The sequence below is a fragment of the Oncorhynchus mykiss genome, chromosome 9, assembly GCF_013265735.2.
Source record: "Oncorhynchus mykiss isolate Arlee chromosome 9, USDA_OmykA_1.1, whole genome shotgun sequence".
Classification (NCBI taxonomy): Eukaryota; Metazoa; Chordata; class Actinopteri; order Salmoniformes; family Salmonidae; genus Oncorhynchus; species Oncorhynchus mykiss.
In genome coordinates this window covers 43,264,660-43,288,110 of record NC_048573.1, presented here as the reverse complement: position 1 = coordinate 43,288,110, position 23,451 = coordinate 43,264,660, and the positions used below count along the sequence as shown (strand labels likewise).

The 23,451-nt window shown below is 41.4% G+C and overlaps 3 protein-coding genes across 9 annotated transcripts; 1 reads left to right on the top strand and 2 right to left on the bottom strand.

Moving 5' to 3' along the window:
• Positions 1-131: 131 nt before the first annotated feature.
• Positions 132-2,270, bottom strand: taf10 (TAF10 RNA polymerase II, TATA box binding protein (TBP)-associated factor). Of its 4 annotated transcripts, none has more exons than XM_021614372.1 (6): positions 1,932-2,270; positions 1,603-1,762; positions 1,115-1,272; positions 805-869; positions 566-680; positions 132-431 (listed from the first exon to the last, which is right to left on the bottom strand). In XM_021614372.1, the coding sequence occupies exons 2-6, from the start codon at positions 1,733-1,735 to the stop codon at positions 339-341; spliced, it is 564 nt and encodes a 187-aa protein (XP_021470047.1). In that variant the 5' UTR covers positions 1,736-1,762; positions 1,932-2,270; the 3' UTR covers positions 132-338.
• On the top strand, positions 1,938-13,108 carry zgc:154075 (Gfo/Idh/MocA family oxidoreductase). Of its 4 annotated transcripts, none has more exons than XM_021615808.2 (14): positions 1,938-2,077; positions 3,398-3,506; positions 3,758-3,842; positions 4,107-4,180; positions 4,375-4,434; positions 4,657-4,764; positions 5,003-5,059; positions 5,449-5,579; positions 5,685-5,739; positions 7,843-7,935; positions 8,163-8,297; positions 8,728-8,829; positions 9,226-9,387; positions 12,319-13,108. In XM_021615808.2, the coding sequence occupies exons 1-14, from the start codon at positions 1,971-1,973 to the stop codon at positions 12,442-12,444; spliced, it is 1,404 nt and encodes a 467-aa protein (XP_021471483.2). In that variant the 5' UTR covers positions 1,938-1,970; the 3' UTR covers positions 12,445-13,108. The 4 variants fall into 4 exon arrangements, with proteins under 4 accessions (XP_021471483.2, XP_021471480.1, XP_021471482.1 ...); XM_021615805.2 differs by having other exon boundaries at positions 3,395-3,506; XM_021615807.2 differs by lacking the exon at positions 1,938-2,077 and adding an exon at positions 2,395-2,787.
• On the bottom strand, positions 13,105-22,594 carry LOC110531181 (coiled-coil domain-containing protein 114). The gene is made up of 14 exons (XM_021614416.2): positions 22,528-22,594; positions 22,279-22,378; positions 19,452-19,641; positions 18,629-18,751; positions 18,418-18,531; positions 18,249-18,316; positions 17,913-18,100; positions 17,452-17,598; positions 16,112-16,194; positions 15,187-15,355; positions 14,686-14,849; positions 14,319-14,422; positions 13,784-13,871; positions 13,105-13,560 (listed from the first exon to the last, which is right to left on the bottom strand). Exons 1-14 carry the CDS (start codon positions 22,592-22,594, stop codon positions 13,459-13,461), a joined length of 1,707 nt encoding a protein of 568 aa, XP_021470091.2. The 3' UTR covers positions 13,105-13,458.
• Positions 22,595-23,451: the final 857 nt, after the last annotated feature.

Sequence of the window (23,451 nt, the reverse complement as noted above, 5' to 3'; positions counted from 1 at the left end):
ACATTACTGATTACTCATTTTTTGGGGGGATACTAATGTTATCGCATCCAAATCAATAGAGTATATAAACGACCCATAACTCTTCTCCTTGTACACCAGAGTACATAAAGGAAAAAGCACAAAGTCAGAAATAAGTAATTGCTGAACGTTTTATTTGTCTCAATAAAATATTACAAGCTCAAATTCAAACAAAGTAAAGCATGCTCTACTTGGAAGAAAAAAAACAGAACAAAAGAGTGACTGCAATTAATATTCCATGGCCATCCTAAAAGAACCATCATAATGGGTTTATGAGGCGCAAAAACAGCAGAAGCTGCCAGACTGCATATGCCAATATCCTATGTGAAGTAATGCGGTTTCTTTACGTTGATGCCATACTCAGACAGGGCAGGGGAGAGGTCCTCCATGGTCAATGTGTACTTCTTGTCCTGCTTTGGAAGAGAAGAGGTGGGATGACGTAGTGAGAAACCAATCAACAATACAGTCATACTTGTGCATGAATAATTCTGTGCAACTCATGTAAACAGCCTATGTTATGTTTCAATACCATCAGAAATGCACCAACCTTTGTCTTGTTCCTGGAGCTCCCAGAGGCTGTGCCCTTCATTTTACAATGCTGCAGGGCATCGTTAGCAATGTCTGAGATGAATTTCTGAGCTGCTAGGGAGACCAAACGGATTCTGAAAACGATGGGCATATTTAATGTTTACATTTGGCGCTGAAATTAGTTGATATAACTAGTGTAAAAGCTCATAGATGGAGAGGACACTTTGCAGGTAAAGAGGTAAACAAGATGAGGCTTACATTCGCGGATCAGACGCCTCAAAGCCGGCCCGGTTCAGATAGTAGCCTGTCACTGCATCAGGGATCTGGCAAACAAATGGTTGGACTGAAGTCATTGTGATGTGTTTTAGTATGGTATTTTGTACCCTAGCATCACCACAATTGATACCGGAAGGACATTTATATGCTAAATATAAACTACTTCACACAAATATGCAATATGTATACAAGTAAATTGACTGTCATCATCAGCCTAGGTATGCGAAAAACGTAATCTACATTTGTCTTCTCGTGAACTAATGTTACGACTTTAAAAAGGGGTATGACTCACTGTAGGAGTGTAGTCCTCCAATTGCATGAGAAAGTCAGCCAGTGGTGTGGTGGAGATTACAGGCTTCACATCGCCGTTGGCAATGCCACTGGGAACATAGACACCGTTGGACACGGATGTGTCAGATGATGGTGTGGCCATGGTAGCCGAGGTTGGGGCTGAAACAAAAAAAAAACATAATGACATGGTTTAATATCTTCCTAAATGTAGCTGAGATGTTGATAGCCAAGGTCCAGCTTTGGGCTAAGCTATGGACTGTTTCACAAAGCAGCAAGCAATGAACGTGCTAGATCTAAGATGAGTTTCAAGTTCTGTATAGTGCTATATGATGTGTGGGATACTGTACTTGAAGAATTTCAACAGTTCTGAGTCACTTTTGATCTAGTTTGCTTAGCTAGTAAATTGCAGACCATTCATGTGTTGTGTAACCGTGTCTAAAGCCAGCTCATAAAGCTGTTTATAACCTCAAAATGAGCGGAAATACTTACCATTACTTATGGCAACCGAGGGGATACTGCTGACATTAGTTGCTGCATTGTTGTTAGTGATGCAATTACTGGATGTCGAGGAAATTGAAGAAGAGCCCCCTGGTATGACTGGCTGTGGAGTATCAACGTTCATATTGGTTGCTGGCTGCACCGCAGTTCGCTTGGTAAAATAGACAAAATAAAAAAAATTCAGTTAGCTAGCTAGCTATAGTGAAAGGGTTAAATTAACTACCAAAAATACCCTTTTACAACAGTGTATGGGCAAATAGCGAAAAATCAAGATAATTCGTACACTATAATCGTGCTAGCAAACAGTGGCATTAGCTTACGAAATTGTATTTTCACGCCTTCCGTGTGCATCGATTTCAATGTCTGGCATAACCATGTCTTATCCTACTATTGGTTCCTCCCCAGAAGAATGTGCGCAGATGCATCCACCGAATCTTGGATTCACTGAAGACCACCGCCGGTTAAGGTAGGTAGCCTACTGTAGCCAATATTGTATGCAAACGTTTGTAGAAAAAAACTATAGATCTGAATTTCGCGTTTTTTGTACACGGTCAAAGATAAACTCTGGCGTGAATAATGGTCGTTGTGTTTTTGTTGTTGAAATATTGCATCCCCGTTTAACCTTCAGCCTACTCTTGCTGATTTTTATATGATCATGTGACAGTCACTTTATCTTGTCAGCAAAGGGAAACAACGTACATGCTTTGTTTTAAAAAATCGTCACTAGTTAACACAGTCATAATTATGGGTAAACCCCGCCTATTTCTACAATTTATTTTCTTACATTCTTACACATAAATTTACACATACATGTTATTCAATCATTTCATCCAAACTGCTCGCGCGCGTCAACGAGCTCCTACGAAATAGGTCTTGGTTCTATTTTTGACGATTGACGCACTGCAAGTCCAGCCTCTCCCATCTCATTGATTTTTAGGAGCATATACCCACGCAGGTGATTGGAAGCTGGCGGTCCACACTCCAGTCCAGTTGTTGGTGGTAATGCACCTTAAAGTTGGTTGCTAACTGCCATATAAAGTCGATTACTAGAAACTATCGAAATTTCCCCATTTATCTGTGGATTAATTGTCGGATTAGATAACACGATGTTGTGTGACTCAAAATGGGTCACATTTCTACAAAGATCCAGGAAAAAAAGGACCCTGCGCATTTCAGGTAAAATAACAACCCAATGTTTATATCCCATGACAAATTAGCTAGCAACAGCAAGTTAGCTAGCTAAATGTCCATGAATGTTTCATGTGTTTCGACCTGTCTCCAAATGAATATAGTTGGTTCAGAGTTCATTATGATATTTCAACCTGCATGTCCTGATCTCGTCTGCTGTGGATGGACACAATCAACACCGGGCACCGGTGTAGTCAGCATGTTAAAATCAGATTTGAAACCTTACCTTAACAACACTGCTAACCTTGAATGAAGACCAAAAACCTCATATTTGTTTGCATGAATTTTTACAATATGGCCAATTTTGACTTTGTGACAACCTAGTGACAACCTTGTTTAAACGAATACATTATTAATGTAAAAATAAATAAAATAAGTTCAACTAGGAAAACAAGAAATTAGTCATTCTTCAAATATAACTTGGCACAATAATATTTGTTTTATAATATTTTTTTCACCATGAAAATGATCTATTACATAAAGCTCAGTCAGTCTTAAGAGGATGTTCAGTCAACGAAAACAATAGCATTAAACATCCTATACATCAATAAATAAAACATGGCTGGTTTGAACTGATGTCTTTGTCATTTTGAAGCAGGGCCCAGAAAGACAGGATGGCATCACCTGTGGATGTCATTGTGGTGGGAGCTGGGAACCGTGGGGAGACATACTCACACTTTGCCTCCCTCCAGCCTCAACGCATGCGAGTAAGGCTCCCCAACATCTCTCTACATCTGATCTTGTCAATATTGACTGAAATGACTTAAATTAGTAGACCATCTGATCTTAGTGAGATATAGGCTTTCATCCCTGCTAGGCTAAATCATTCATCACTTCTTTCCATCAGAATTTAAATGTCCTACTGATTAGTAGCCATTCGGTCTTGCCTAAGGTTTTACATAAAAGTCATGATGATGATGATAATAATGGAAACAATGAAAACTCAAATGAACTGTAGGTCATTGGAGTGGCTGACCCCAGGAAATTTGCACGGGAGAAACTTCAGAAGCAACACAGAATAGCAGATGTCAACGTGTTTGCTGGTATGAGTGAAAAATATTTAATTGTCGGTCCACACCCATTTTCTCCCTCTCCTTTTTGATATATGCTGGATTGATTATTTGGTAGCACTTAATTTGAACTATACGGCATAACAGTGTCATATTATCACAAGCATGTCGTAACAATAAGCTCTCGTGGCATCTTATGTCTCTGAATGTCAAGTACAAACCAGTATAATTTTGCATGCATTGTAATCAGTTATGAAAAGTGTTATGACATATGTTACCTATATTCCTCTTTCCCAGATTGGCGTGGTATAGTACAAAGGGAGAAGTTTGCTGATGCTGTGTTCATTTGTACTCCAGACCGCCAACATAAGGTAATAGTAGTAGAGCATACTTGTTACTCAATTAATCAAATTTGGTATATCACAGAATCTGAGCAACCATTTCAACAGAACTAGTTTAGGATGCTCAGTGTCTAGTATTTTGTCCATTGATGCTACAGCAGGCTAATATTGAGAATCCATGATGGCAGTTCTGAGTGAGTGTGTGTTCTTGTCTTCTTGCCAAGAACCCCGCTGTGGCACTGGCAAAGAAAGGCTACCATATTCTTCTGGAGAAGCCCATGGCTGTGAGTGTTCCCCCAACCCCTGTAAATACGATGTATGTTGTTGTGATGTCTGATCAAGACAAGATTATTTCAGCTACCCTATACCAGCCCATTACACATAGTTTATACGATCAATCATATCTAGAGATATAGAAAGAGTGTGTCTGTGTCTGTCCGTGTTTGTTTTTGTGGGCGTGCGGGCGTGTGTACGCGCAGTGTCAAATTTATATTTTTTCGTATTAGGTAACAGCTGAGGACTGCACAGAGATTGTAAGAACTTGCATTCAAAATGGTGTGATGCTAACAGTGTGCCATGTCCTCCGATATGACCCTGTCATTCACAAGATAAAAGTAAGTGTATATTCATTTATTTGAAATATCACAGTATGTTTTGCACAGATCTATGCTTTTTGCGTAGCCCAGCATCATTAGGACAATGGCTACTGTGATTGGATTTAATGCCCAATCAGAGCTCGAGCGAAAATATGCCTAGTAACAAGGTGCTCCTCGCGGGATAGAAGCAGTCAAATCAATCTTGAGAAGGGCTGCCATATAGTGTGTTGCCAATGCTTTGGAATTGACCCCACAGGTGCTGATGGACAGTGGAGCGATTGGAGACCCGGTCCATATTCAACACCTAGAACCGGTAGGGATGTATTTACAATACTGTGTCAATTTTACATAATTTACATAGAGCATAGCCAGACTTGGGTTCAAGTGCTATTACTATAAAGTACTAATAGTATTTAATGTATTTGTGTTTGAGTGATCTTGCCGTGCACAGTGGAACCAACAGAAAAAATAAATAAACTTCACTTACTATAATAGTTGCAAAACTGCAAAGCCCGCTCAACTAGGCTCTCCAGACAGGCTATAGCAAACGCTTATATTTATGGACGATTTCAAATAGTATATGAACCCAGGTCTTCGTACAGTATTGTACATTTGAATAGTGACCTCCACTCCACTCTCAGTGCAGCCTGCATGGGTTAAAGTATCTGCAAAGATTTCCATGGTTACTTTCTCCTGTTCTAGGTGGGTTTCTTTCACTTTGCCCACTCCTTTGTTCGAGGGAACTGGAGGAATGAGGCTGAGAGCTCTTTTGCACTTCTGGCCAAATCCTGCCATGACATTGACTTGATACATCACTGGGCTGGAGGACGAAGGTAAAGAGGCAATGTTTCAAAAAATATATAAATAAAATAACAAGTTAATCAACTAATTTCTTTGATCAACTGACAGCCCTATTAAAAAAAGCTTGTTCTTCACAGGTGTTTGAAAGTGTCATCATTTGGATCTCTCAGTCACTTCCGCAAAGAGAAAAGGGTGTGTGGTCTTCTCATATACATTTGGAAAGTATTGAACTCCTTCACTTTGTTTCACATTTTGTTACATTACAGCCTTATTCTAAAAATGGAATAAATCATTTTTCCCCTAATCAATCTACACATAATAGCCCATAATGACAAAGCAAAAACAGGTTTTTAGACCTTTGGCAGCAATTACAGCCTCAAGTCTTCACGGGTATGACGCTACAAGCTTGGCACACCAGTATTTGGGGAGTTTCTCCCATTTTTCTCTGCAGATCCTCTCAAGCTCTGTCAGGTTGGATGGGGAGCGTTGCTGCACAGCTATTTTCAGTTGTCTCCGGAGATATTAGATCAGGTTCAAGTCCGGGCTCTGGCTAGGCCACTCAAGGACATTCAGACATTTGTCCCGAAGCCACTCCTGCATTATCTTAGCTGTGTGCTTAGAGTCGTTATCCTGTTGGAAGGTGAACCTTCGCCCCAGTCTGAGAACCTGCTCCAAAGCTATCAGGACTTCATCAAGGATCTCTCTGTACTTTGCTCCGTTCATCTTTCCCTCGGTCCTGACTGGTCTCCCAGTCCCTGCCACTGAAAAACATCCCCACAGCATGATGCTGCCACCACCATGCTTCACCATAGGGATGGTATTGGCCAGGTGATGAGCGGTTTCCTCCAGACGTGATGCTTGGCCTTCTGGCCAAAGAGTTCAATCTTGGTTTCATCAGACCTTCTCCCCCGATTGCTCAGTTTGGCCAGGTGGCCAGGTCTTGGAAGAGTTGGTTCCAAACGACACAATCTTGTCTCGGGGCTCTACGGACAATTCTGTCGACCTCATGGCTTGGTTTGTGGGACCTTATATAAACAGGTGTGAGCCTTTCCAAATCATGTCCAATCAATTGAATTTACCACAGGTGGACTCCAAACAAATTGTAGAAACATCTCAAGGATGATCAATGGAAACAGGATGCTCCTGAGCTCAATTTTAAGTCTCACAGCAAAGGGACTGAATACTTATGTAAATAAGGTATTTTTTCAATTGTTTTTATTTGCAAAAAGATCTAAAAACCTGTTCGCTTTGTCATTACAGGGTATTGTGTGTAGATTGATGAGGGAAAGATAATAATTTAATACATTTTAGAATGAGGCTGTAACGTAACAAAATGTGGAAAAAGTAAAGGGGTCTGAATATTTCGAATGCACTGTAATCAGAAAGGAAGTGGTACAACTATGTTTGTCTGTTTTGGACACTGATTGAACTCTAAATAGTTTTTAAAAAATGGGTTTGTCATGCCATTGAACAATAATACAGGCCCTGGAGTGATGACAACCATAGTTACATACACATGAATGAATGTGTTACTTCAACATATTAGCATCCACATTCCCATACCATCTCAAATACTATATAATACCATACCATCTCAAATACTTCCCATACCATCTCAAATATATTGTTTAGTTTTTAATATACTGGAACCACTGATTTCACAACTATTTGGACCCAAACTAGGGAAAATATGGATCGTTAAGGAAAACATTACAGCAACAGCCGATACAACCTTTACACAGAGTCACTGTGTTAGAATAACAGCACACCACAGGCGCTACGGTGGGAGAACAGATGCTGCCCCATAAGCCTGAGAACTGACTGTAACTAACTCCTGGTGATTCTTTGTCTGGGAAAACATAGCTGACAAAGCATTGCATCACACTCCCACAACCACAACCCCAGTTTCCTGCCTTACATCCACCTCTCCCGAAGCAGCTGATGTCCATGCTTTTACATTTGATTTCCACTTTTGAGTTACCTTCTAATCATACTGTACTTATTGTGTGATATTATCACTCGTTGTATTAATGTTTGTTTTTAGATCGCTTTTGATTTCTGTCAAAGGTACTCAATCCTCTTTGGCCCCTTTGGGACATAAGTCCACAATGAGCTTCCATTTTGTCCTACATAGTATAATGGTGAGTTTCCGAAAAGCTTTGTAGCACTAAGATCATCTTTCGATCCATTGCCTACAATGGATTTGCTGTAGATGATGTGAGTGCTACGACGCTTTCGGTAAACCCACCCGAAAATAGTCCAAGGTGATTCAGTGCTAAAGAGTTTTTCCTCCAGCCACCAGGTGCTGCAGACCGCTGCCTAGACTGCCCTGTAGAGGAATCTTGCCCATATTCTGCACGCAAGATCTACCTGGACAGAGTCAAACAGGTTTTTCCATTCATGTCAATTACATTTGATTTGTCCCACGAGGGGCAATTATTATTCAGGGCAAGCAGTGTAAATTAGAAGGCTCATAGAAAATGGCCGTGTGTGTGTGTGTGTGTGTATCTAAATCTGTGTCAATCAATCAAATGTAATTATAAAGCCCTTTTTTTTTTACATCAGCAGTTATCAAAAAGCACTTTACAGTAACCCGGCCTGTGTGTGTCTCTCAGGGCTGTGTGGGCTGGCCTGTGTCTGTGATATGTTCCAGCTCTCTCCCAGACATTGAGTCTGTGACCGAGGCTCTGAAATCAGGGCCGTACGGCCGCTGTGTCTACCAGTGTGACAACGACGTCTGCACCAACCAGGTAAGACTGACCACCATCTGGCTAGCCGCTAGCGCAGAGAAACCATGCTTAGAAAAAAAGGGTTATCCTACATTTATACAGCTACACTTATTATGAATTATTTATTTATTATTTATTACTCAGTATTTCACCTTTATTTTAACAGGATATCTCCTTTAGAACAAGTGTCTCTTTCGTAACAGACTATTCCAAGTGTCAGAAGAGTGGTTACAGAATTGTAAATTAAGTCCTGCATACTTTTGTTGTATTTAAATTAAGTTTATGCTTCGGTCAGAAATAATAATACAAGCATTTCACTACACCCGCAATAACATCTGCTAAACACATGTATGTGACAAATACAATTTGACTTGGATTTGATATTGGCTCAAGTCGACACAGCTCCTCTCTTTATCTCTCTTCTCTCACCTTGTTGTACCTGTGTGTACAGGTGGTGAACATGGAGTTTGAAGGGGGTCTTACAGCTGCTTTTTCCATGGTGGCATTTACAGAGGAGATATGTAAGCGGAGGACCACCATCTATGGCAGCAAGGTACTGTAGCACTCCAGTCCAGACACAATCTTGAATAATCCAACATCAGGTTAAATCATTATGAATAATTCATTGTTGATCATTAATATGCCACTTGTGTGATTGAAATTAATGTGATATGATACTAAGATACGGATATGGATTGAATAGAAAGAGAGTGTGTCCCATCAATATTCATAATCTAACTGAAATAGTTTATTGACCTGAATTTCGGTGTCATAGTTTATGAACTTTGGTATCTCTCTGTCCGGGAATATTTATCCTTATGAATAATAATCTGTATTTGTAGGAGCAGTAAAGCTAGAGCTGGATGTATCTGGCTACTGTCTGATTTTAGTACATAAAGATAACCTGCAAACATTTTCTTATCATGTAATGATTGCTTTGTTCCTATAGGGGGAGCTGTCGTGTGACGGACATGAGATTCGAGTGTTTGACTTCCTCACAGGGAGGGCCACCAAGCACACAGCAGAGACTTGCGCCCCAGGGGCCTTTGGCATGGGAGGGCACGGCGGGGCGGACTACCAACTGGTGGAAGCCTTCATCTCTGCTGTGGCGGTGAGTGCTGGGAGCCTGTGTGAATGTCAACATTGAGGGACAATTTTTTTTAAACTTGAGATCTGCGCTTTGACTTAGGCTTGTGTTAATCATACATTGATGTCGTGGAACGTCGTGGAACAAAATGTTATTTGAGTTATCTAGATCGTTGTTTGGATTCAATCAAACCCCATTGTGAAATTTACACTGTTGCAGTACCTGGTTCAATAAAATCACAGAATGGTACTGTAAAAACTCTTAGCCTAACTCTACCTGAAAGGGGTATACAAAAGGCATTCATAACACCTTTAAAAAAACAGTCATGACACCTTTTGCAGTATCACTCATAGGATATGCTTAACACCCCGGCAGTCCTACAATCTAAGCTAGATGCCCTCAATCTCACACAAATCATCAAGGAACCCACCAGGTACAACCCTAAATCTGTAAACATGGGCACCCTCATAGACATTATCCTGACCAACTTTCCCTCCAAATACACCTCCGCTGTTTTCAATCAGGATCTCAGCAATCACTGCCTCATTGCCTGTATCCACTATGGGTCCGCGGTCAAACGACCACCCATCATCACTGGAAGGATATTGACCTCATCCCGTCAGTCAGGATGCCTGGCCATTCTTTAAAAGTAAATTCCTCACCATCTTAGATAAGCATGCCCCGTTCAAAAAATGCAGAACTAAGAACAGTTATAGCCCTTGGTTCACTCCAGACTTGACTGCCCTTGACCAGCACAAAAACAACTGCAATAGCATCGAATAGTCCCCGCGATATGCAACTGTTCAGGGAAGTCAGGAACCAATACACGCAGTCAGTCAGGAAAGAAAAGGCTAGCTTTTTGAAGCAGAAATGTGCATCCTGCAGCTCTAACTCCAAAAAGTTTTGGGACACTGTAAAGTCCATGGAGAACAAGACCACCTCCTCCCAGCTGCCCACTGAACTGATGCTAGGTAACACAGTCACCACCGATAAATCCATGATAATTTAACATTTCAATAAGCATTTCTCAACGGCTGGCCATGCCTTCTTCCTCTATTACCAGCCTGTTCAACCTCTCTTTCGTATCATCTGAGATCCCTAAAGATGGAAAGCTGCTGCGGTCATCCCCCTCTTCAAAGGGGGTGACACCCTAGACCCAAACTGTTGCAGACCTATATCCATCCTGCCCTGCCTATCTAAAGTCTTTGAAAGCCAAGTTAATAAACAGATCACTGACAATTTCGAATCCCACCGTACCTTCTCTGCTGTGCAATCTGGTTTCCGAGCCTGTCACTGGTGCACCTCAGCCACGCTCAAGGTACTGAACGATATCATAACCGCCATCGATAAAAGACTGTACTGTGCAGCCGTCTTCATTGACCTGGCCAAGGCTTTCGACTCTGTCAATCACCGTATTCTTATCGGCAGACTCCATAGCCTTGGTTTTTCTAATGACTGCCTCACCTGGTTCTACTTTGCAGACAGAGTTCAGTGTGTCAAATCGAAGGGCATGTTGTCCGGACCTCTGGCAGTCTTTATGGGGTTACCACAGGGTTAAAATCTCAGGCCGACTATTTTTCTCTGAAAATATATCAATGATGTAGCTCTTGCTGTGGGCGATTCCCTGATCCACCTCGATGTAAACGACACCATTCTGTATACTTCTGGCCCTTCCTTAGACACTGTGCTAACTAACTCCTAACGAGCTTCAATGCCATACAACACTCCTTCCGTGGCCTCTAACTGCTCGTAAACGTTAGTAAAACCAAATGCATGCTTTTTCAACCGTTCGCTGCCCGCACCCGCCCACCCGACTAGCATCACCACCCTGGACGGTTCCGACCTAGAATATGTGGACAACTATAAATACCTAGGTGTCTGGTTAGACTGTAAACTCTCCTTCCAGACTCATATTAAACATCTCCAATCCAAAATCAAATCTAGAATCGGCTTTCTATTTCGCAACAAAGCCTCCTTCACTCACGCCGCCAAACTTACCCTAGTAAAACTAACTAACCTACCGATCCTCGAATTCGGCGACGTCATCTACAAAATAGCTTCCAATACTCTACTCAGCAAACTGGATGCAGTCTATCACAGTGCCATCCATTTTGTTACCAAATCACCTTATACCACCCACCACTGCGACCTGTATGCTCTAGTCGGCTGGTCCTCGCTACATATTCATCGTCAGAACCACTGGCTCCAGGTCATCTATAAGTCTATGCTAGGTAAAGCTCCGCCTTATCTCAGTTCACTGGTCATGATAACAACACCCACCCGTAGCACACGTTCCATATACATTCCAGGTATATCTCACTGACCATCCTCAAAGCCAACACCTCATTTGGACGCCTTTGCTTCCAGTTCTCTGCTGCCAGTGACGGGAACGAATTGCAAAAATCGCTGAAGTTGGAGACTTATTTCCCTCACCGACTTTAAACATCAGCTATCTGAGCAGCTAACCAATCGCTGCAGCTGTACATAGTCCATCTGTAAATAGCCCAATCAATCTATCTACCCCATCCCCATACTGTTTTTATTTACTTTTCTGCTCTTTTGCACACCAGTATCTCTACTTGCACATCCTCATCTGCTCATTTGTCACTCCAGTGTTAATCTGCTAAATTGTAATTATTCGCTCCTATGGCCTATTTATTGCCTACCTCCTCATGCCTTTTGCACACACTGTATATAGACTTTCTTTTTTTCCTACTGTGTCATTGACTTGTTTATTGTGTTATTGGCTTGCTTATTGTTTATTCCATGTGTAACTCTGTGTTGTCTGTGTCACACTGCTTTGCTTTATCTTGGCCAGGTCGCATTTGTAAATTAGAATTTGTTCTCAACTAGCCTACCTGGTTAAATAATGGTGAAATAAATAAACCTTACATTACACTCATGTGGATGGAAAAAAATGTGACTCGTGTTTGCGTGTGTGTGTGTGTCGCGTAGAGTGGAGATGCATCTTTTATCCGTTCCGGACCAGAGGAGACTCTACTGAGCCACAAGCTGGTGTTTGAGGCTGAGCGGTCTCGACTGGAGAGCAAGGTGGTGTTCTGTGGGACTGACCAGGACTAGATGTCTACATGAACGGTGACGTGAAAGGGACATAATCATCATTTTTGATCATCAACATTAATGATTCAACTCTAATAATTATGACAGAGCTCACTCAGGCAGCACATGAAAATGATTAACTGGATAGTTAATGGATATTTCATTTTACTGTATGTCAGTTTTTATCTAGGCCTAGTGTTGAGATTGTTTAATTCTCAAGGATTGTTTCATGTGCACATTCCATGAAAATGATTTTCTTAACAAAATGTGATGTATGTACTGTTTGTCATGTCAGCAACTGTTTTTATGTGAGAAGCTGATTTTCAAAGAATCATATATTTTGCCAGTTTTCTAAAATGTTGTGTGTTCTAATATCTTGTATGAAACTGGAATCAAGGCCCCCTCGAAGATGCTTTTGAAATTACACACATGTAGCCTATCTAAGCAAACATCTATAAATACACCCCATGCACTTACCATAAATGCCTCCTTTGCCGTATTGTACTTTGCTCTACGTTACTCTTCTTTTGTATCGTCATTAGCACGGTATAGATTATACCAATTCTTGCTCCAAGACGCTGCCAATTTGGATAACCGAAAAAGACGATTGTGCTGATTTATTGGCATGTTGAAACATGTTGCACGCCACAGTAAAAATAAAATGTCTTATCCGAGGCTGACATTTATTCTGAATCTTTAAAAGCTTACACCACCGAATATTTTATTTGATGAACAAATAATGAATACTTCAATTATTTTAAACTCAATTATGCAACTAATGAGGCATTATAAACGTAACAGATTATGAATGGCTCATGAAATCAGGGCTGTGATAATGCTTTCCACAGGAGTGGGCCTCCTGCGGTCCCCCAGTCTGCAGCTACCAGGGACGAGGTCAGACTACCAGGGATGAGGTCAGATTACATGGGACTAGGTCAAGGTACCAAGGATGAGGTCTGTCTATCTACCAGGGAGGAGGTCAATAAACTATTTCCTTGTGTGTGTCCAATCAATATTCATAAAGCGATGATGAGTTCAGAGTCCTAGGGAGCCATGGTAGATTCTGCTGGCCACAACGCTGAGTTTGGAGGCTGATTTTCGGACCTCTGGTCGGACGATCCTTGCCTTCCTCTGCATCTGGCAGAAAACAACCCAATGAGACCGTATTTTGTTATGTGTGCGGTAGGAAATTCAGAATGTTATCAACTCATAGTATTACAATAACAATGATCAGGTATGGATGATATTTCTGAATTGTGGACACTATTTTGCTACCAATTGAGGGTTAAACTAGAGTCAGGTAGGCCATCTCCGGCTATATGGTTGTGGTGGTCCATGTTGATTGAAGGGAAAGCCTCACCCTCGTCATTACCAGCGGGAGCAGCTCGTCCTTGGAGAGGGGCTTCACCTGGTCTGTTAGCAGGGACTCCTCTGGGTCATTGTCATCCCTAAAATAGTAGTAGTCTTACATTACCACCATAAAGTTCAACTACAAGTTACATTTCTATGGTTAACACACTTCCAAGTATTGCATTCACTTACTATTTCCTTATGAACGTGAGAAAAAATGAAAATGTAGGTCCTACTCCTAAAATAGGCTCTTAAAATAGCACACTATGCCCTGGAATAGCACACTAGTTTGTCCTCCGGCAAGGTTGTGAATACAGTTGGGCTGGTTAAAAAGTTTCTGCAGCACAGGTAAAACAAAAAAACATGAGCTGCAAAGTGGATATAACTGCATCGTCAGGGATATATTTCAGAAACAGAACCACATGTATTTTACAGGTTATTGTTACAGGATTGGAAACAAACTTGCCACTGTTCATTGGCATCCCTTTCCGGCATTAGATGTAGCAGCTTCTATATTGAACACACACACACACACACAGACATACCCAGAAGTGGGAGGCTCAACCGTTTTGTTTTGCCTAGGCAGTGGTGGACTTTGTCCTAGGAGGTGCCTGGCAACCATTCTAGGATTGTAATCTTTATCAAGGTCCTGGAGCGGAGACAGAGAACAACATAAAATGTTTCAAGGGCAACACTTCACTGAGGCTCTGTTCACTTCTAAAATCCATACTTCCACCCTCCCTCCACTGATGTAGCCTATCCCTGATCTGACACAATTTGATAGTAGTAGTAGGTTTCCACTACATTACAATAGCTTTCATCAATCCAGTCCTATCGGATCCATTTTCAATCCAGAGAAGTAATGAAGGAGGGATGGATGCATTTTAAATAACCTTGTGACATTGAAATGACCTTGGAGCTGAGGAAAGACTGCAAAGTCAGCAGCTCGTTGGTCCTGCGCTCCACCAATCCCAGGTAAGTCATAATGGTGCTGTCCCGGATCCCGGTCAAGGAGCCTAACTTGTCTTCGATCACTGACCGGTCACAGTCTATGTTGTGGCACACACGGTCTATTCCTGGTGCACGGAAACACACAAGAAGAATTTATGGTTCTTCTCAATCTGGTTGTCTAAAGAAGCAGAAAGAAACTGTCACTCGGTGAGTCTCTTCACTGCAATGAGAGACAAGACCACCAGGAGGTGCACATTTTGTTACAGCCCACCACTAACTTGAGTTAGTTGAATTTGAAGAAAATAGTAAGTTAGTAGTAATAGTTATATTAGTTATAGTAGTATAATTACCAACAGTCATAGTAAGTAGCTTATTAAGGCCTCCACAGGAAGGGAAGTCATAGCCGTAAGATGTAGATAGTACTGGGCTGAAACAAAACAAACCATTCTTTCCCATCCATACCTGTCTTCAGCTGGTTGAGGATCATGCCCACTGAGGTGATGCGTTGCTGGTAGCCCCCCATCTGCTGCTCTGTGGCCTGCTGCTGCACACTGACCCCCCGAAGCACGACCCTGCGCTCCTCATGCTGTCTGCGCTCCTCTCTGGAAACCACCTCCATCTCACAGCGGATCTGTGACACACACACACCAAAACACAACTGCCTGGTCTCATAGACTAGATGTAACATAGTAAATGTAAATCTGGAACACTCAAATTAGTATGATATGTTACGTTTGGTATGGTTACATAAGACAGGTAGTTAAGGCAAAAACGAAACTATGGTGGTTGGTCGGGGTGGATGGGTAGGCACATAACGGACAATCTCATCACGGTCAACTTTAGCATTTTAGCTATTTAGCAACTTTTCAACTACTTAGCATGTTAGCTAACCCTTCCCCTAACCCTTTTAGCTAACTCCTAAACTTAACCCCTAGCCAGCTAGCTAACGCTCCCCACTTCGCTAGAATTTGTAACATATCATACGTTTTGCAAATTTGTAAGATATTGTAAGTTTTGCTAATTCGTAAACATTTTACAAATTGTAATTCATAATGTATCATACAAAATGGGTGATGGACATTCATAAATTAATACATACTATACGAAACGTAACATATCATACTAAAATAGAATAATATGAAATGCTCTGAGATCAGGTTGAACACAAAAGTAGAAGAGGCACCTAATGGACACATGAATGCACAATAATACACACACGTAGAACTCACACATGCACACACCCCTCCAATTAGTTGGCTACATTTAACAAAGTATCCAAATAGAAAGGAAGGTGCCCTATAGTTTAATGTGTGCATTAAAGCACAACATCCAAAGAAATTACTTATTTCAAAGGTAGACATGCATGTAGTTTCAATTTCATACAGACCTGGTTGATTTCGTCCTTCAAGGTCTCGGCTTTGTTGTTCTGTTCGTTAACAAAGTTTAGCAAAGCAAAGTTCTTGTCTTCAACTGTAGGATGCAGAAACACAAAAGGTATTTTTCACAGTTACAAATATAACAGAATAGATCTTAGATGGCCTCTTGTGTCAACACAGACCTTGTTCAACCCTCAAACTACCAACTGGGATATATTTTTTTTATCGTAGCCTAAAGGTGGTTCATTACATTTTTCAAATTTGTCAATCAACTTGTTCATAATATCAAGTCATACATATCCTCAGAGGGTGGAGCGATCTTGACCGGATAAACAGATCACATTATGTACTCGCTTATAACTACTAGGTATGACCGTGTACAAAATCTAAATTAGTTATATGCTTAGTTGCAGTCAAAACAGCTCATAGAAGTCTGTCAGTGCTATGAATACTTGGTAGAACTGTAATTACAGAAACCAGCAACCTTCTGAATTTGCACAGTGCTGTATTACATTTATTAAACTTAACCCCATAGCAATTGGGGTTAAGTGCCTTGCTCAAGGGCACATCGACAGATTTTCCACCTAGTTGGCTGCAGGGATTCGAACCAGAGAACTTTCAGTTACTAGCCCAACGCTCTTAACCGCTAGGCTACCTGCCGCGTATTGGTGTGTATTCTTCGAAAAATTTGTTTTTATGGAAAATGTTATAGAAATACCAGAATTCATACAATACCCTCCTGGAAAATGTTATATAAATACAAGCATTCATATAATACCGTCCAATATTCTATATTTGCAACTTGTTATGGTATTTTGGTTGCTATAACATTTGGTTGGAAGTGAATTTGAGGGTTTCGCTTGCTTTTTGAAGCATTCTGCCATAGGCCCTACCACTCCCATTGTTACACAAGCAGCAATTCTAATGTTGGCTGGGGGGTAAGTAAATAAAGAAAACTAAGCCATCTCTCCGGATCATTCACTTTTTGTCAATAACATTAAGTATAGGCTCTTTCAAATGTTGGTTTTTACAAACATAAATATGGCAATGTTAATATGTACTTCAAAATTCTAAAAAACGAAATGATACTACAATCAAATGGTTGTAAATTTGCCTTTTATTACTAATGTGGATTATACTTTTGAAAAATTCTGCACATTAAATGTTCTAGGTAATAATCCATGTATGTAAAATATGTTGGTAGTTTGAGAGTTAAGGAGCATACTCTAGAGGGCCTAAAATATGAGGACGGCATATTTCCTTATCATATTTCCATAATAAAGTAGTAAATGCGATTATTTTGAAGTTAAGAGGTGCCCCTTTGCTGAGGAGACAATGCTTTGTGACTCACTCTGAATGAAGGTCCCCACCAGCTTGTGCAGGTCCTCCTCCCCTGTGACACAGTGGATCTTGTGGAAGGTCTCCTGCAAGGAATCGAGAGTCCCAAAAGTCCCTCCCTGAGTGTCCAGTCCCTGTCTCCTGCGCTGCCTCTCCTCAACTAAAGACAGAGGTTAGAGGTCAGAATCAGACAGATATAAGTCAGACTTACATAAAGCAGTACACCATCAACTCAGTGCCCCAAATCAGAACTACTCAACTATTGCTTATTCTGCGTTGCATTTGGCTATTAAATAAAATAATCGGTCTGCTGAAAAGCCATGGCGCTGTGTATTTGATTTAGTAATTTGTCATTTTGTAATTGTTGTGTGAATTAAAGCATACAGGTTTAATGCTCTGTCACTTGTCATAAGCATGTATAAGCCTTTATAATGTCTTTATAACAAGGCTTATAATAAGTATCTCATCTATGACCCTGTCTGCGGCTCAGGTCCTGGCCCTCCTCCTGGCTGCTGCACTCGTTGCCCTTGATGCTCATGAAGGTCTTTAGGCGGTGGTCGTGGGAGATGACCCGCTGCAGCTCGCTCACCTCCGTGCCATACTGGGTCATATCCTTCACCTTTTTCTCCTTCAGCAGCATCCGTTTGCACCGAGCCTCCACTCTGAAGGATCATATTCATGATGGCACACCATCGTAAAAAAAAAAGTTCAGGTAGTCCCTCCCTGTTTTAGTCTGTTTTCTACAATGCAGACCAAATAACTTTTCTGTACTCAAAAACACATCAACACAAAAAAAGCTGTATGTATTACCTGGCCTCAAAAGCAGCAGTGGACTGAGCCATCATGTCTCGGATGTCCTTGCGAATCTCCTGCAGCTCCTGAATGACAAACAGGAACACAACATTGCTCAGTGAGTTGGGTGCATCTCAATTCATTACCCATTCTAGTAATTTGATTTCTATGGTGCTGTGAGCCCTACCCTCTCCATCCTGCAGTAGAGGTGGAGGAACTGCTTCCTCTCCACGTGCAAGATCTTCAGCTCCTCTCTCAGCTGCCCGTTCTTGGCCAAAAGCTTGTTGAAGCGAACACGACCCTGGTGCAAAGACATGGGTGACATGTCAACACCATGACAATTCCATAAGGAGTTGACAAGAGTGCAGAAACAGACTGACACTCAGGCTACTGCTAACCCTGTCCAGTTTGTTCTCCAGGATGAGGCTGTTCTTCTGTGTCTGGTTTGCCTCCGACTTCTGACTGTGGCATGTGGTGCTCCCTCTCCTCTGGCCAGCCAGCTTACTCTCCCAAGTCAAAATCTACCACAGAAGAAGCAGATAAAAGCAGATAAGCGAATAAATCTGGTTACCTAAGGAATAGCACTAGGTATTTGAGCAAGAATAAAACATTGTCAATTGGAGCTGACTAAAATAAAATAAATTAGAAAAAGATATAGGCCTGTGTAAAGGACTTCATGCTGTTTGCTTAGCGCTTCTACCTAATTCAGCTGATACCAAGACTCAAATTTAGGAACTCTGCGCTTTTGAAAAAATGCCTTATTCAACAGAGCTATGGGCGACACTGCAGGCTGAGGAATGAGTTTCACAGGTCCTCATCTGCTACATTCACCCTCCAAACTCACTCCACAGCAATCCCAGCGGTTGAGCTGAGTGCAGCTGCAGATCTGGGTCACAGCACCATTGTAAAGGATGTCACGCTTCTTGCTTAGTGAGTACTGCTTCTCCTCTCATTCAGCTCTCAAACTCACAACCTCCCAAACACGTGACCACCCTCCTAAACCCATTGCGCTATTGAAAAAAGCATTCTTAAACAGGGCCAGGGGCGACACTTCAGGCTGATGAAAGAGTTTCCCAGATTCCCATCTGCTACACCTGCAGGTTTGGGGGTAAAGTCAGTTTCTAGCATGTGTAGGATGAGGTTAAACTATCACGAATTCCTGATTATCTGGGCAATTCACATCTAGGATGTTTGTAACAAAGCAATCGTCAATACAAACACCTCCTGTCTCAGATAAGCCATTTTCCCTTGTTCAGAATCGAGCTGCTCCACCACCCTGTCGCGGTACACCAGCATGCTGCTCAGATTTTGCGTGGCGTCTGCGTCATCCGAGCATCGAAATGGACTCTCTGAGACACGCAGGCTACGGAGAAGTTCCTCGCGTTCACCATGGAGCCTTTGGATCTCTCTCCTGGTTGGGTAACAGACATGCATCATTTCAGTGTCAAAGGAAGAAGCCATGTGCTTGTGTCATACTGGACTTAGTGCTCTTACTAGAGACAGCGTTAGTCCTGATATGGAGGAACACTGTACTACACTTAATCATAAGGTTTTAAAAACCTTTTGTTAGCAATTAGGCCAGTTCAATTGACAATGGTTGGGCTGGCTACATTTCTCCAACTAAACTCCTTTTTATTACATTTTGCATTTACATTTTAGTCATTTAGCAGACGCTCTTATCCAGAGTGACTTACAGTTAGTGTGTTAATCTTAAGGAAGCTTGGTGAGAAAACCACATATCTCAGTCATAGTAAATACATTTTTCCTCAAAGTAGCCTTCAGCAAAGTCAGTGCTAGTAGGAAAAAATAGTGTTACTTCACGAAAAGCAAGGGTGTCATTTACAATGCCTTGCGAAAGTATTCGGCCCCCTTGAACTTTGCGACCTTTTGCCACATTTCAGGCTTCAAACATAAAGATATAAAACTGTATTTTTTTGTGAAGAATCAACAACAAGTGGGACACAATCATGAAGTGGAACGACATTTATTGGATATTTCAAACTTTTTTAACAAATCAAAAACTGAACAATTGGGCGTGCAAAGTTATTCAGCCCCTTTACTTTCAGTGCAGCAAACTCTCTCCAGAAGTTCAGTGAGGATCTCTGAATGATCCAATGTTGACCTAAATGACTAATGATGATAAATATAATCCACCTGTGTGTAATCAAGTCTCCGTATAAATGCACCTGCACTGTGATAGTCTCAGAGGTCCGTTAAAAGCGCAGAGAACATCATGAAGAACAAGGAACACACCAGGCAGGTCCGAGATACTGCTGTGAAGAAGTTTAAAGCCGGATTTGGATACAAAAAGATTCCCCAAGCTTTAAACATCCCAAGGAGCACTGTGCAAGCGATAATATTGAAATGGAAGGAGTATCAGACCACTGCAAATCTACCAAGACCTGGCCGTCCCTCTAAACTTTCAGCTCATACAAGGAGAAGACTGATCAGAGATGCAGCCAAGAGGCCCATGATCACTCTGGATGAACTGCAGAGATCTACAGCTGAGGTGGGAGACTCTGTCCATAGGACAACAATCAGTCGTATATTGCACAAATCTGGCCTTTATGGAAGAGTGGCAAGAAGAAAGCCATTTCTTAAAGATATCCATAAAAGTGTTGTTTAAAGTTTGCCACAAGCCACCTGGGAGACACACCAAACATGTGGAAGAAGGTGCTCTGGTCAGATGAAACCAAAATTGAACTTTTTGGCAACAATGCAAAACGTTATGTTTGGCGTAAAAGCAACACATCTCATCACCCTGAACACACCATCCCCACTGTCAAACATGGTGGTGGCAGCATCATGGTTTGGGCCTGCTTTTCTTCAGCAGGGACAGGAAAGATGGTTAAAATTGATGGGAAGATGGATGGAGCCAAATACAGGACCATTCTGGAAGAAAACCTGATGGAGTCTGCAAAAGACCTGAGACTGGGACGGGGATTTGTCTTCCAACAAGACAATGATCCAAAACATAAAGCAAAATCTACAATGGAATGGTTCAAAAATAAACATATCCAGGTGTTAGAATGGCCAAGTCAAAGTCCAGACCTGAATCCAATCGAGAATCTGTGGAAAGAACTGAAAACTGCTGTTCACAAATGCTCTCCATCCAACCTCACTGAGCTCGAGCTGTTTTGCAAGGAGGAATGGCAAAAAAAATTCAGTCTCTCGATGTGCAAAACTGATAGAGACATACCCCAAGCGACTTACAGCTGTAATCGCAGCAAAAGGTGGCGCTACAAAGTATTAACTTAAGGGGGCTGAATAATTTTGCACGCCCAATTTTTCAGTTTTTGATTTGTTAAAAAAGTTTGAAATATCCAATAAATGTTGTTCCACTTCATGATTGTGTCCCACTTGTTGTTGATTCTTCACAAAAAAATACAGTTTTATATCTTTATGTTTGAAGCCTGAAATGTGGCAAAAGGTCGCAAAGTTCAAGGGGGCCGAATACTTTCGCAAGGCACTGTAATTAAAACAAATTGGAGGAGGGTATTCCAGCTCTTTTTGAACTTTTCCTTTTGAAAAATAAATACAGTAATGAACACACACGTAAGGATAAAATAGTATTATTTTGAGCAAATAATGTTTTTTCAGACACAACTGCAAACTTCAAGGAGTAGGCCATTCAAGGAGTTGGTCTTATGGCGCTCTCTGATGTCATCGGCCTCCCCCTCTAGCAATAGAGAACAAAACAAAAATCCTAATTTCATGATGCTACCTGGACCCCCTATTAAGATGTGCCTTTTGCTAAGAAAATCAGGTGATAAATGAGGTGAAAAGGAGACTGGAGTAGGACTTTAAGAGACTCTTTGAAGAAGTAGGTTCTCAGATGTTTTCGGAAGATGGGCAGGGACTCGGGGGTGGGGGGGGGGGGGGCAAGTGACCAGAGGTGGCAGAACGGAGTTCACATGTTCCACAATAAGTTGTCATGGGCGTACAGTATAGTTTCAATGTCCAGGTAAACATAGCAAAAGACCACTTTAGAGGTACACTGAATCTTAAGTAATTATGTTTTCAGTCTTTAAGACGAAAATATCCTCACAGCTGTCTGCGAATGAGATCCTGTGATTCTACGTGGTACGCCTGCCTGTCTCCTTCCATGATGCGAAACTGTCTCTGGAGTTTGCTCAACTCTGTCTCAGCTGCAACACACAACTTTGAAAACTGATAAGTGTATCCTAATGTTTTATGGGATAAAAATAGGTAGGATATCAGAGAAAAGGACAATTTCTTAGTCATGCAACAGATGCTATTGAGTGCTTGTAGGTAGGTGAACTGTGAAAACGCATACCTAAGAGATCAATATCGATCTCACTGCTGTCAGAGTTGACACTACAAGCTGATCTTCTGCGACGCATGGTGGTGATTGTTCTGGAGGTATGAAATTCAGATTACATCATGTGATATGATAAAGGGGACCATGTCTATGTTCACTCAGCACTTTGTTCCCTGGGCCCTGTGAATGGGGGAACATAGGTTGAGGGAACATTGGGCCCAGGGAACATAGAGCTGAAGGAACATAGGGTGGACCCCTGATAAAGTTAGCTATGCCTAACATCACTAATTGCTATATGCTTACCTGATATGCATTTAGTTACAACATATATATATATATATATATATTTAGCTAGATCAGAAGAAATATGAAGGAACAGCCTTTGGCCAATGACCACTAATATAAGGCATATTGTCCAACGGCCATAATTACACCTAACGTTATTTGCACACTGCTTCTTTTGGCTGGCTGGCTGCAGCGAACACTGGTTAACTTACATTAACGTTGGCTAACAAAAATGTGTGACTTTCTTACTGTTATCAGGATCTTGAAGCTTCCTTTTTGACAACCTCTACTTGGTCCTAGCCTTGTAGTTTGTAGATATTTGCGAAAATAATATGCAATACATTTGCCTATGACTGGCTAGCTGGCTTTCTCTCCAATGTCAATGACCGATTGTAACCGTTGACGACGCTTGGCTACTTGAGCACGCGACACACATGTAGCAAAATATCTACTGACAAAATATGTAGCTAGTTGGCTAGTTACAATGTTGCAATACCGATAAGTTACGTTACATTTCTATATTTGTATCGTTCGTTTGAGGTGGTTTAGATGTGAGTTTGTAAATAATGTATGCAGCCATGATATTGACAAACAAACATTGGGTCATAGACCAATGACAGTATGTGTACACTGAGTGTACGAAACACGAAGAAC

Bases quoted from the DNA above. Each gene is read 5' to 3' on its own strand.
- taf10 (XM_021614372.1), bottom strand. From the start codon at position 1,735: ATGAACGTTGATACTCCACAGCCAGTCATACCAGGGGGCTCTTCTTCA. The intron at 1,273-1,602 runs GTAAGTATTTCC...TTTTTGTTTCAG, and splicing joins CTCGGTTGCCATAAGTAATG to CCCCAACCTCGGCTACCATG. The intron at 681-804 runs GTAAGCCTCATC...CATCGTTTTCAG, and splicing joins GAGGCGTCTGATCCGCGAAT to AATCCGTTTGGTCTCCCTAG.
- zgc:154075 (XM_021615805.2), top strand. From the start codon at position 1,971: ATGTCTGGCATAACCATGTCTTATCCTACTATTGGTTCCTCCCCAGAA. The intron at 3,507-3,757 runs GTAAGGCTCCCC...AATGAACTGTAG, and splicing joins TCCAGCCTCAACGCATGCGA to GTCATTGGAGTGGCTGACCC. The intron at 8,830-9,225 runs GTACTGTAGCAC...TTGTTCCTATAG, and splicing joins CCACCATCTATGGCAGCAAG to GGGGAGCTGTCGTGTGACGG.
- LOC110531181 (XM_021614416.2), bottom strand. From the start codon at position 22,594: ATGCGTCGCAGAAGATCAGCTTGTAGTGTCAACTCTGACAGCAGTGAG. The intron at 19,642-22,278 runs GTGAGGATATTT...TTACCCAACCAG, and splicing joins GATCTCATTCGCAGACAGCT to GAGAGAGATCCAAAGGCTCC. The intron at 17,599-17,912 runs GTCATAGATGAG...CTCTGTCTTTAG, and splicing joins GGACCTGAGCCGCAGACAGG to TTGAGGAGAGGCAGCGCAGG.